The 14,138-nt window shown below is 36.1% G+C and overlaps 1 protein-coding gene across 1 annotated transcript in view; it reads left to right on the forward strand.

The window, feature by feature from the left end:
• Positions 1-4,749: 4,749 nt before the first annotated feature.
• LOC149817437 (zinc finger (CCCH-type) family protein) overlaps positions 4,750-14,138 on the forward strand; it is a 52,696-nt gene continuing 43,307 nt past the window's right edge. The window contains exon 1 of the mRNA XM_089985398.1: positions 4,750-5,392. Within this exon, the coding sequence (XP_089841524.1) occupies positions 4,826-5,392 (567 nt within the window). The 5' untranslated portion in view covers positions 4,750-4,825. The remainder of the gene's footprint in view (positions 5,393-14,138) is intronic.

Below are 14,138 nucleotides of genomic sequence, written 5' to 3' on the forward strand. Positions count from 1 at the left end.
TATTGTTCACAAAGACAAATAAAGACATATCGTTGATGCAATAACTTCATAAATATAAATCGACGTGATTTACAACCACATACATTTACAAATGATATGAGTATTTAGTTATAATATATCATGACCAACGGTTTGACCATGAAATGATTTATAGCAAAGGAAAATCATTGTCTTCAACATAGACGTCATTGTATAAATCGCTATAGAATACTATATGGTATAATGATTCAAATACAATATATGTATAATGATTTGTACATGTGAAGGCTAGATGAGACAACAATTTTTACTTTTAATATAGTTTATTCACAAAACAACTTTTTGCGCAATGATTCAACTACAATATATATATATATAACGATTTGTATATGTAAAGGCTAGATGAGACAACAATTTTTACTTTTAATAAAGTTTATTTACAAAACAATTTTTGGTGCAACGATTCAAATACACTATATGTACAACAATTTATATGTGTGAAGGCTAAATGAGACAATCATTTTTACTTTTAATACAGTTTATTCATAAAATAACTTTTTGCGCAACGATTCAACTACAGTATATGTATAACAATTTATATATATAAAGGTTATATGAGATAATGATTTTTACTTTTAATATAGTTTATTCACATAACAACTTTTTCACAACGATTCAACTACAGTATATGTATAACGATTTGTATATGTGAAGGCTAGATGAGACAACGATTTTTACTTTTAATACAGTTTATTTAGAGAACAACTTTTTGCATATGAAGGCTACATGAGACAACAATTTTTATATGGTATAAGCACTGAATAACAACGATTTACTTATGATATTTATCAATGGTATCAAAACTGTAGCTCTGTAGGCTAGATGAGACAACAATTTATATATGTGAATGATATATATTACAACGATCGATTATGTTAATACAATCAAATACAATTATGTAGCTGAAGAATTCACACGTGATTCTTGTGTTTCATTGCTCACTTTTGAATTAAACTAAGTCTGTCATGAAACAAAACAATATAAGACAATATATTAAGTTTAACAAGAAATGCAAACATCCTCCCAACATTGATTACATACCAAAAGACTTATAAAAATGATATCATTGTTCCACTTAAACTGGTCGAGAGGATTGAAGGTTCCAACGTTGTAGTGCATGTCTATAAGGTATTGTTGCATGTTGGAAATTACACAAGTTAGATATTGATAAGCTGCACGTAATGCAATTTACATGAAAAATAATATAATGTATTACATACCTCTTCATGTGAAGGGCTTGGTTGCTTTTCCTTAGGGGTTGGTTACTTTTTAGACATTTTTTTACCAACCAATTCCAGTGTACCCTTTATTCTCTAACGACTGCAACCAGAGGTAGGTTTCCTTTTGATACCCTTCGCTAAGTGAATTTGTCCATCATATTCTATAACGTTGACTTCTGACTTGTTAAAGATGATATTTACGATTCGACGCAACTTCTTATACGGGTCAGGGGAAGCATGATTTTCACCTTCACTATTCGCTCTCATTTTCTTAGACTGGTCTTCATGAGCTGCAACAGACTGATGGTGAATTAATTGCATATTTTTAAGTAACTCCCTTGACACTTTTCTCATACATACATAGGCTTCTTCATTTTTTGATGTCAAATCTGCAACATGCATAAGTAGCATACATAGTTGTTGGTAACAGGAGGCTATGTGGCACTTCTCATCAATACCAGATGCACTGACATTATTTGTATCCAGCAGTTCAATCTTTGCTTGTCTCGTCCATCTTCGCATTAAATATGACTCATATATTTTTTGTATTTTTTTTATTAAGTGTCTTTAATGTATGATGACATAAAATACATTTGAATTCATACATTTTGCACATACATTCAACTATTTTGTTGTCAACATTATATGTAACATGCGTTTCTTGTCTTTTCGGATGCTCTTTGTCCTCCTATATAATATGATATTTGTGCACATTCTCGATTGACATATGTTCTTCTATGTTGTAATTCATGACCTGTATAACCTCATTCTTAATCCATTCAAATATAGTTAGTGTATACAGATCTGCAGGTCACATTAATATTTTTATGTCTAAAGTTACAGGGTGTGTGTTGAGGCATTTCACATCTTGTTCAAGTTCATTCTATCTAAGATCGTCTAAAAATAATTCATATTGTTTCATAAAGCGAAATATTATTAAACATGAATACAAGGGTTTTTTCAGTGTGGCATGCATAGATTCAACTCTTTGAGTGCTTATAATACCTTCACAAAAGTATTGTCCTTCATATGCCAATGTCCACTTCTCTTTGTCTGCATATAAATTTTGTAACCACACACAGTCTTCAAGGTCGTACATCTGAATCATTTTCTCCCAATCAGACATAAAGGTGACATCGTCTACGCTTTCAAGTACACACTTGTAAACTTGTTATCAAACCCTGTCTTCTGATTAAATATGTATCCTATGTTCTTTGCTGCATTTTGAAAGATATGCCACAAACATAGTCGATGATGTGCATTTGGCCATACATGAGACACTGCAACCGCAATTGTGTGATCACCATTTGTAAGTATAACTTTAGGGTGCTTCTCATTCATTGCCTGTGTAAATACTCTAAACAACCACTCAAAGGTTTTCTTGGTCTGGTCATACAAAAAAATGTTGCCTAATATGCAACTCTATGAGTGATGGTTCACTCCGACAAACTGCACAAATGACCACTGTTCAATATTAATTTTCACTGACGTAGAAAAAAAAAAGCATATCATTAAAGCATTCATAATCTACTATTGACTTTGAATCTGCCCAAAACATATTCACATCATATTCATCTTCATCTAGTTGCATTACACTAAAGAAACCAGGGTCATTGCTTGATTTCTTCTATAAGTAATCAACCAAATAACATATTTCTCCATTTTTCATGTTATCTGCCATCTTCCTTCTCAAGTGGTTTCTTAGATCTATAGGTGTGAATGGCACATTCTCGCGACCACCATCTATGTGCGCCCATAAATTGTATGTCTTTCTTGGTGCAATGCCGACACTATCATCTATTTCAGCAATTGCAACATGCGCTTGAGTTACTTTATGATGTGACCTTAGCATAGGAGTCATAAATGAAGTTGTTAATTCATTGTTATGATCATTGATTAAAGTATAAACTACATATTTTCCATTTAAAAATTTCTTAACACCATTCTCACTGGACAACCACATCTTGAATCTAACTCGCTTCTTGTTGTATTTCTACTTGATTTATTCCAACCTTCTTTAGAACAAACATATGTCTTTTTCACCATAACACCTTGTGCATTTTTTGACTAAGAATACCTTATAACATTAAAGCCAAGTTTGAAGATATAATCATTATAAAATTTGTATGCAATTTCCTCATTAATAAACTGCATTTCTTTTACGGGAACAAAGTCAAGTGTACTATCATGATCGTCTACCTCATTATCGAATTGCATTTCTTCTGCTGAAACATTCAAGTCAAGAGTGAATCCAATGTCTGCACCCTTCTTGTCATGTGCATTATTAGTGCACATGTTCACTTCTTCAAGTGCGTTATTAGTATAAATGTTCACTTATCCATAAGTTTCCAATGATTGAGATGCATTATCTTCACTGCAACCGGCTGATAAACTCACCACTATTATAAGCAAGATATCAATTTACGTTAGCGAGCACATACATATACTACGATTTATTCAAGATGCATATAACAACGAATACCGATTAGTTAAGCAAGTCAAAGAAACGATTGAATGAATCACAATATAAAAGCAACAACGATTTATTATTTGCTTATACTATGCATCGAGTTGTTATTTACCATGGCAATAAAAAAAATGATTTATCATATATGTGTGTTAACGATATTGATGCACGTGACAACAATTTAATTATATCTATGATGTTGTGAAACGATTTTAATAAAAATCGTTAAATAAGAAGCGATTTGAATGCGCAAATCGTCATCGCAAGCATGCAATAATATAAATTCTATACACACACGTTTTAAAATTATATTATAAATATCTTACCAATCGATATTAGAAACACATAATATCTTATAAATCGATATACATATCACATAATATATTACAAATCGATATGACAATTCAGCATAATAACTTACAAATCAATATTAACTAATAAAACAATATCTCACAAATCGGTAGTATGTTATTACAACCGTGATTTGTGATGCATTGCATATACTAAGTGAATGAATGATACCGGATGGGGTAGAGGCCCTTCCTCGTATCTGTAACCAAGCATTCTTATCAACAGGTCTCAGCGTCTTACAAATATCTTTAATTTTTCAATCGTTGAAAAACCAACATCCACCTGTAATAACAAAACAATGCCTTAATGGCACTCACAATGACATACGTTCTTCAATAATAACATGATGACATGAAAAGATACTCAGACACTTGTTGGAATGTTTATGCGTCATTACTTTTTTCTAGACTGCAAAAGGAGATGGCCGATAAATTCTTCGATAATGCCCACCAATGATCGAACCAGTCGATCAATTTATAGTGATCTTCACTAGGTATAAATGAACCATGAGAATATTTTATAACACAAAGCCGGAACAAAAGGCGGCTAACACAAGTTAAAAATCAAAGATGAAAACTTGGACTCGCATCCGTACACACCCGAAGACACGAATCTGTCATCTTGGGAGAACACGCAAGCCCCTCTCCTACTATAGTTAGGTACGGTGTAGAACCGCCGTGGAGAGGGGGAGGGCCTCGTGAGGGCGAGCAGCACCAGCAGCGTCTTATCCAGGGAGAGTCCAGTTGTGATGGAGCCTGTGCAAATGAGCACGGCGGTGGCGGCAGATACAGACAGCTTTCCCTCCATGTCCATGTCCATGGGGAGCCCGACAGAGTCCCCGACCACCCATCTTACGATGGGTCATCCTCCACAACATCCCCTACCATCCACGGACGCCGTGCAGGCCTCCAAAAGGAAAACCCCTGAAGGAGAAGAAGAAGGAGGGAAAGAGAATGGTGGCAGGGTTCGTCATCCACTATGGAAGACGAGCATGTGTTCGTATTTCAGGCGCCAGTCTCAATCTTGCAGCCATGGCGACGCCTGTCGGTATGCTCACGGAGAGGAAGAGCTGAGGCCTCGCCCCGATAACTCCTGGGATCCCACTTCGGAGAGGGCCAAGAAGCTCCTCAAAACGGAGGCATGTGGTGGTGGTATCGAGGAGACGCAAGCGGTGAGCCCCAGGGATGACGTCTGCCTGCCGTCAACGGATGCTGCCAATTCCTCGACGATGGGTGCCTCTGCCTTCAACAAGTGCCTCGTTCATCTCCCAAGGAAATGGACTTCTGAGAATCTCAAGAGTTTTCTCGATTCTGAGGTAATCTCTCTCTCTCTCTCTCTCATTACTCATCACTATTCCTTAGTTATGTTATGTTCGTTTGTTTCTAACGTTGTCATCGTTCATTTGTTGTGGCTCTTTGTTGGTGATCTGGTAACAACTCTAAAATAGTTTGTCCTATCAATTAGTTTAATATGGGTATGACATGATCCTGGAGGGCGTACCCTATTCTTTAGTCAGTTGGCTGATTTGATAAAGATCAAGATTGGTCATGAAAATATGAATCATCATATCTTCTATGCATATACATACTTTTCCAATAGGGTTTCTCACAATGAACATACTTCTCTTTATGACGGCATACCATATGTTAGCGTGATCGATAGATGCTCCATTTAAATCACTTCAAGAGCACATTGAACTCATTCAATTGCGGTGCTGAACATTAAAATAGTTTCTGGATATGAATAGAGGTTGAAGTGCTTCACACACACAGAATGCTTGATAAAAATGATAAGCTGATATTCATCCACAAAATTTGAAGAAAATGGTGGCTATCAAAATTCAAAAAACATATTTTTTGAAAGGTGACAACCACGAAAGTGGTCTTGAACACAGTAAGGTGATCTTATGCGAAAAGGCTTGCCACTGCTAAAGCTCATTTGTGCCTTGGAAAAAAAAACCTCCTGAGCGACTGAGCCTGATTTTCTACTCTTGCTGCAGCTATCATTCGTAATTTCTAAAGGATATCAGGGTTGGTCATTGTGATTATTATCCTATATTTAGTTTTAGTTGTGCTTATTAGGATTTGCAAAGAAAATATTAATCAAATTAAAGGAGAATTTGCCGGAACCTTCCATGTAATGTTGTGCCTATTAACAGCACTATACTGAGCATGGCGTATTTGAAAATTTTGAACACAAGTTTATGCTTAACCTTCTGATGAAGCAGGAAACATTGGAATAAGAAGAGCTCTGTCCTTTCTTGAAGCAAGTCTTCAATCCACCAGACAACCATTGAATCCACAACAAAGAAAGAAGAAAAAAAGAAAAAACATAAAGAACCTAAATTTGATTGGTAAATCAGAAAAAGAAAAAGAAAAAGGAAAAGGAAAAGGAAAAGGAAAAGAAAAAGAAAAAGAAGAAGCACAAAGAGTCTAAGTTTGATTGGTTGATGCGAACAACTGATTACACCTTTATTTACAACACAAGAACCAAGTTATAAGATAGAATCCTTGTAGGGCTTATGTAAACCTCTTCCCATAATATTATCTAACTCAAACCTTATCATTACCATCTTCGAGAATCTCTAAAAGTCCTAGTGGTCATCTCGAACTCTTTAATAGTTATTCTCTTGCTCACCATATTTGTAAGATATGTCAGTTCTTCCAGCAGATTTCAAATAAGTTGGCTATATTGAATGTAGGGAAAACATCCATATCTTTTGGATAATCAATGATATAGCATTGTCACTTAACTTCTTAGTAATAATATATAGCTCATATTTCTTGTTCTTCAACTTATTGTAAGTTCCTGGAAGGAAGCACTTCTAAGATGAACCATAATCCATATCACTTCAAACACCTTCAAGTGTTTTTGCTTATTTGCATATTTCTTGTACTTAGCATTTGATTATTCTAATTGTATTTTAGCACCTGCATGTATTGATTGAATTTTGTTAGTCATATTGTTTGCCACTATGCTTATGCCCAAAAGTTTTGATAACTTTACAGATCTAGAGTATGCTTAGAAATCCTTCCCTAGGCAATTTTAATGACATTCTTGTCGATCTGTTCAAAGTGTGGTTCTGGGCAAACTTAGCTTGAGCTATGCACAATCCCATTTCAGTTTATTTTAAGAAAGATAGCTTAGAACATGGTTACCGGAAGTGTCATGGGGAAGCGCGATTCCCTGAAACACATTTCGGAAGCGCAAAACGTGGTGCTTCCGAAATGTGTTGGGAAGTGCCAACAAAAAATTGGGAAGCACGCTTCCCCCTCACTTTCCCTTCTTTTTTCATTTTTTTTTTGTGTTTTCATTTTTATTTTTCTTTCTTTTTTCTCTTTTTTCGCTTCCCGCTCGCTTCCTAGATCACTTGCGGTTCACTTTCTATGTTGTTTCCGGTTGGCTTCCTAGGTCTCTTCTGAGACAATTCCTGGTTCGCTCCTAAGTCGTCCCACGCTTACCGCTTCCTAAAATTTTTGAAGTACCTTGCTTCTCGCTTTCGCTTTCCGTATCACTTCCCACTCCTGCTTTTCCGACTGACAACTTTGGTTTAGAACAAGGGTCTATTGATGATCTCATTTTATCCATTAGTTTGCTATATTGCAAAGTGAGTATCATATCTTCTCCATTGGGTGATTAATAAGTGATTAACAAACTTGGCATCACGATTCGAAACAGCGAGCTATGATACTCCATATAATTTAACAATTTCTTAAGAGTCCAGATTATCAATGTTTATGCATCTGCTGTTTTCTACAAGGTATAAAGTTTGCCAATTAGAAAATTGTCAACCACTATACTATAAATGCAAAATTGGTGCCTCTTTGAGTTCTTAGAAATCCCAGTCCAAAATTTATATAAAAGATTTTCTCATGGAGCTTCTGTTATTGGTAGACATGTAAAATCTAGAGTTTTGTTATTGCCTTATAACTTCTTGACATACAGGGCACCATTGAACAAACATGCCAACAACTTGCTTTAGTTGAGGCTAGTAATATCTATCTGTGGTTGGAGCAATACTTTTATTACATCCCAATTCTCCACCCATACAACCAACATGCTTTTCTTTGACAATTCATTCACATAGGGTATGTTTGATTTCAAGAATAAAAAGTCTTGATGGAATTTTTTCGCCAAAACTGGTGTGGGGCCCACACCTGCATTCAATGCGGTGAAAATTCTCCGTGGTTTTTGGGTGGTTTTCATCTAAAAATATTGGAGAAAAAAGTCTCATCCCCACCCTGCAACTTTTTCTCCAGGTGGAAATAATCACCCATCGGCCTCGATTGCGTGTTAGGGCATCTCGCCCCAAACCTTCCCGTTTTGCCATCGCCTCCCTACCACCCCCATCACTGATGCCTCCTGCCATTCCTAATGGTTGTCGCCTCCCTTCCCACCCCCGATTTCCCCTCCTCTGCTGTTTCTCTCTCTGTGGATTGTAGCTGGGGGGTGGTTCGCCCAACCCCGTTTGTTGTCCACCATTCGGTGAACTCATGCTGTCTCTGTGGCTTGTGGCCATGGTCACCGGAATTCCCTCCCTTATCCACCATCCAGCGGGCCCTTGTTTTTGCTCTGTGGCTTGTAGTAAGGAGGGGGCAGCCAGAACCCCTTCCCTTGTCCACCGGATGAGGGTGACTCTCTTTGTCTCTGGCTTCTATTGATCAAATTCCAGAATAGACCTTGTTCAATTTGTGTCATTTTCTGTTGTATATATTCTTGATTAGTGATGATTTTATCTATCTAATTTCCTGGGTATTTATTTGATATGTTGTGTGGGTCATCCATATATTTGTTGCTGTATTTCTTTCTATTGTGAAGTGTTTATGTTTTTCAGCCACATGATTTATAATGAAGATATTCATTGTGCTGATTTTACAAATTTGATTTGGATTTTGAACCAACATTCAAGATTACTGTTCACAGGGAAGATCCTCTTGCGACATTTCCATGCCATATTGGATATATAGGTGATTTGCCAAAGATCAGGGTAGTATAGCCAATGGTCTTCCATATATGCATGAACCTGCCGACTGCAGAGCAACCTTAACAGTGTTTTCACTCTGTTCGTTGCTTGCATCCATAGCTATATGGTCATTGAGAAGTTTGCAACAAATACAACCCAAATACTAAAATTGAGCTGTCATTGGCAAAGAAACAATTATTGCAAACAAAAAGTGCAGCAAAACACTTTTTTGAATTATTGAGCTATCATAGCAAAGCTATCTATCTGTGGTTGAGCTATCATGGCAAAGAAACAATTATTGCAAACAAAAAGTGCAGCAAACAAAATCTGAGATGCATATAGCACAGATGCATTTTATGAATTTCGCAAAGCTAGATATTTGGACCTGGTTCTGGATCAAGATCCAGATTCGTTATGTGGGTCCCAGCACAGTCATGAGCTTCATTTGGTGGTTGGGTCATCTTTTTTGAGCATATCCAAATCCAATCCATAAAGCGAAGGGTTAGAGCAAATTTCTGCTTTTTCCATTTTTGCTATCAAACAGAAGATAATCTCTTCCACGTCTTTTCCAACATCATCAACTCAAGATAAATTCTTCCCATGACAAAAACTTCATGAAGTATTTATCACAGCAGAAAAAATCCTCACGGAGAATTTATCTCCAGCAATCAAACACACCCACAGGAAATAACTTTGAATACATATGTAGGTTTTGTGAAAAGAAAAACCTTTCTAATTGCTAGGTCTTGATTCCAGTCTTTGTGGTTATTGCAAACATCTATTTGTAACATAATCCTAATTATATGCTTGCCATCTTCTTGTTGTGTTCTCCTTTCTCAATACTTGGCATTTTAATGTTAATGTTTTCATTTTGTATGAAAATGCCTTCTCAATCACTTCTTAAATGCACCATTGTTATTGTATAATAGAAGCTGAAATAATGATCAAAACCACCAAGCTGCATTGCATCACCATAAGGTCCCTTGTCTATAAGCTCCTCACCTTCCTTCTAAACTTGTCATGTATTTTCTCTTTGTCCTACTGATGTTTGTGTGTGCATATGTGTGTGCCGAGCCTGAGGTAACTTGTTTCACAAAGAGAATCAAAGGCAAAACCTCCTTTATAAGAGCCAATTAGAAACCAACTGACTAGATATTGATTTACTGATGTTTGATATTTATCAAAATAAATGTATCTACTTTCTAATATATGTTTATCTTAAAGAACCTAGTCAAACCAGGCCAAGCTGATGTTCCATGTTCACCTCATCTTGGAACCATGATGAGGTAGGAATTCAGGCTTGTTTTTCTATCCTGAAAGAGCTGTAAGAGACTCAAACAATGCTTTTACAAATGGAACCATTCGTTTACCAATCCTAACAATATGGCTCATATCTTTAATACTTCATCTGTGGTGCAGCTTCAGATTTCCCTCTTATTTTATGGAATGAAATTGACACTCTTTTTCTGGTGCATTTTTTTATAAGACTGGAGCATCTTTTTCATAATCAAGTTCAAGAAATCCTTTTCATACTCAGTTGCTATGGTGAATGTTTGCTATATTAACCATTAAGTGGGGCTAAAAAATGATTTATTTCCTTTAGAAATTCAAATAAACTGGTCATAGTTCTGTTGTATACTTCTAAATTGGACTCTGACTTTATGCAACAGCTTCAGAGTGAAATTTAATGTGAGAAGCTGCTCGGATAACACCTAAAACCAGGGTGAAAAGTGAAAACATAGTTTTGGGTGCCAATCCAGGTTTTACCCCAAAAAAAAACTGGTTTGGTGGTTGTTTGGATGCCACCAAATAAGGTTTTGGGTAAACCTGGGTGGGCAAAACTGGGTTTTCAACCCAGTTCTGCAAAAGTGCTCCACCCCTCTTTTTTCAACCCAATTTATTGGTGGGGGGGGGGTGGGTGTTGGGGAGAAACTCCCACCACCCCCTTTGCTCTTTTACCGTGTTGACCCTCTCTTATTGTTAAATTGTAATTCATATATATATCTCTATATATAGAGAGAGAGAGTGAGAGAGAAAGACATATACATATATATAATTTTTTTTGTAATACCCACTAGGGGTAAAATAGTCTTTTTACAGTTTCATGCATATTCATTTAGAATATGCTTTATTCTTTTTTATTTTTCTCTTTTATTTTTCTTTTCTTTTTATTCTTCTTTTTATCAATTGAGGGACCCACCATATAGACCGTTGGGCCCCTCTAATGGTCATAAATATGACTGTTGGAGAAACTCCCACCACCCCCTTTGCTCTTTTACCGTGTTGACCCTCTCTTATTGTTAAATTGTAATTCATATATATATCTCTATATATAGAGAGAGAGAGTGAGAGAGAAAGACATATACATATATATAATTTTTTTGTAATACCCACTAGGGGTAAAATAGTCTTTTTACAGTTCCATGCATATTCATTTAGAATATGCTTTATTCTTTTTTATTTTTCTCTTTTATTTTTCTTTTCTTTTTATTCTTCTTTTTATCAATTGAGGGACCCACCATATAGACCGTTGGGCCCCTCTAATGGTCATAAATATGACTGTTGGAGAGGCTCCTTGGGTCCTCTCTTGTGTATAAATAAGGGGTCTTCTCCCTTGTAATTCTTATGCTTTTGAGCATTTTTTCTCTAAATAAAGAATAACTTTTTTCATGCCTTTGTGCATTTGTGCTCCTTTGTGAGTGTTTCATTGTGCCTTTGTGCACTTAGTCTCTTTGTGATTCTTGTGGGTTAATCAAGTCATCTTTGAACTTGATTTTATTGAAGATATTTTCACATGGTATCAAAGCTTGGTTTATGAGAAGTGGAAGTGCATGCTATAGCCATCGTGATTAGTGCCTCGAAAATTGTGTTTTTTTTTCTCTCTTCTATTTTGGCATGGAAGGCTCTTGCAAGATTCTTCCCGGTTAATGTGCTTCAAGAAATAGCTAAAAGAAGACCCATTGTGGTCAGTGTTCTAATTATAAAGACACTTTTGTTTCCCATAAAAGCTTCTCAATAGCGGAAAAGGACTCTCATTTTTCTTTCGGATTCAAACTCAACGGGTCAAACTATCATGTTTGGGCCGGTAATATGGAAGCTCATATCAAGGGAAAAGGGCTTTGGGGTTATATCAAAGGTACGATTTCAAAACTCGACCAAAAAATTACTATAGTTGAAAAAGGGGAAATAAAAGTCCTTGATGGAGAGGAAAGAATAAAAGCTTTTAAAGAATATAACAAAAAATATAAAGAATGGGAGATAAAAAACTACAAAATCCTTTCGTGGCTTTTTTCTTCGGCTTCAACAAGGCGAAATGACCATTAGAGAATATTTCGCCGAATTATCATCTATTTGTGATGAACTTGCTATTCTTGAACCAAAATGGAGTGGAGAAGCCATTGAGCTACGACACAAACAATTAGAAGAACATTGATTTTTTAATTTCTTGAATGGGCTTAGATCCGAATTCGAGCAAATAAGATCTTTCCTTTTATCTTCCTTCACTTTTCTACCTCTTGAAAATGTTCTTACTAAGCTAAGTGGAGAAGAAACTCACATTAGAATGAGTAAAACCAATCAAAGTGTTTTAGCTATGCCTTCAACCAAAGATGAAAACGAAGGTGCTTATGCCGTCTCTCGGTCGGGGAACAACTTAAAAATATATAAGCCTCCTCATTTTAACAAGTTTCAAAATCAAAATCAAGGAGTAAGGGAAGAAGAAGGCCAAAATGGAAGATGGAATCAAGGGAGTATGAAAAAATTATGTCATTTTTGTAAAGAACCGGGACATATTAAGCCGGTTTATCTAAAATAGAAGAAGGTGGCTATGTCACCACGTTTCAACCACACAAGGAGGAGAATCCATCTACTTCCACAATGATGCATTATTTTTAAGTCAAGTCATGGAGGCTCTTCAACTTTTCCTAAAAGGATCCATTTTCGGTGCCGCCATATCATCTCCTCCCGGTAAGATTTCTTGGCTTTTAGATTCGGGTGCTTCCTTTCATATGACTCTCAATATTTTTGCACTTTTCGAATATACAAATTTTTTTTTACCATCTTTTGTTTCAACCAGAGTTACCGGAAGCGCCTAGGTAAGTGGGGAAGCGCGCTTCGGAAGCACGGAACATCGCGCTTTCGAAACGCGCAGGGAAGCGCCCTTTTTAAACGAGAAGCGCACTTCCCTTTAATGGGAAACACACTTCCCTTTAATGGGAAGCACGCTTCCCACCACGCTTCCCCCTCGCTTCTCCCATTTTTTCAAATTCTTTTTGTATTTTTTTTCGCTTCCCCCTCGCTTCTTAGGTCGCTTCCGAGATGATTCTCGATTCACTCCTAAGTGGTCCCACTCTTTCCACTTCCTAAAATTTTGAAAGTACCTCGCTTCCCGTATCGCTTCACGCTTCCTCAACTGACAACCATGGTTTCAATCACAAATGACGCTTCTTTTGAAATCAAAGGAGTTGGAAACTTTGAAAAACAAGATTTTTTTATTCCCAAAGTTAGATTTATACCAAAATTAAATTTAAATTTGCTTTTGGTCTCTCAACTCTCAGACCATGGATGTGATGGTAAGTTCTCATGAAATAAATATTGGGTACAAGATTGCTGGTCCGGGAAGTTGATTGGGGAAGGCTCTAGCAAAGGCGATCTCTACTACATGGAGTTTCTACAAATTCCAAAACATTCATTTTGTAATATTGCCAAACATAAAGATATAAATGTTTGGCATAAAAAACTTGAGCATCCTAATGTCATCAACCTTTCTTATTTACATTTTGTTAAAGATCTTTGTAAAAGTGACTTCACTTGGAAAAATGAGAAGCTTGCCTTTTGAACAAAGATCTATGTTTACAACCAAACCATTTGAACTTGTGCATTCAGATGTATGGGGATCGACACCTGTTATATCTAAAAGAGGGTTTGCATATTATATTATTTTTGTTGACGATTACTCTAGATATTGTTGGATATATTTTCTTAAACATAAACATGAGGTTTTTGCATAATTTAAGGCATATCACATGATGATTAAGAATCAATTTAATGGTAACTTAAAGATTCTTAGGACCGACTTTGGAGGTGAATATCTTTCAAA

The sequence above is a fragment of the Nuphar pumila genome, chromosome 13 (assembly GCF_984573655.1).
Source record: "Nuphar pumila chromosome 13, dmNupPumi1.hap1.1, whole genome shotgun sequence".
Taxonomy (NCBI): Eukaryota; Viridiplantae; Streptophyta; class Magnoliopsida; order Nymphaeales; family Nymphaeaceae; genus Nuphar; species Nuphar pumila.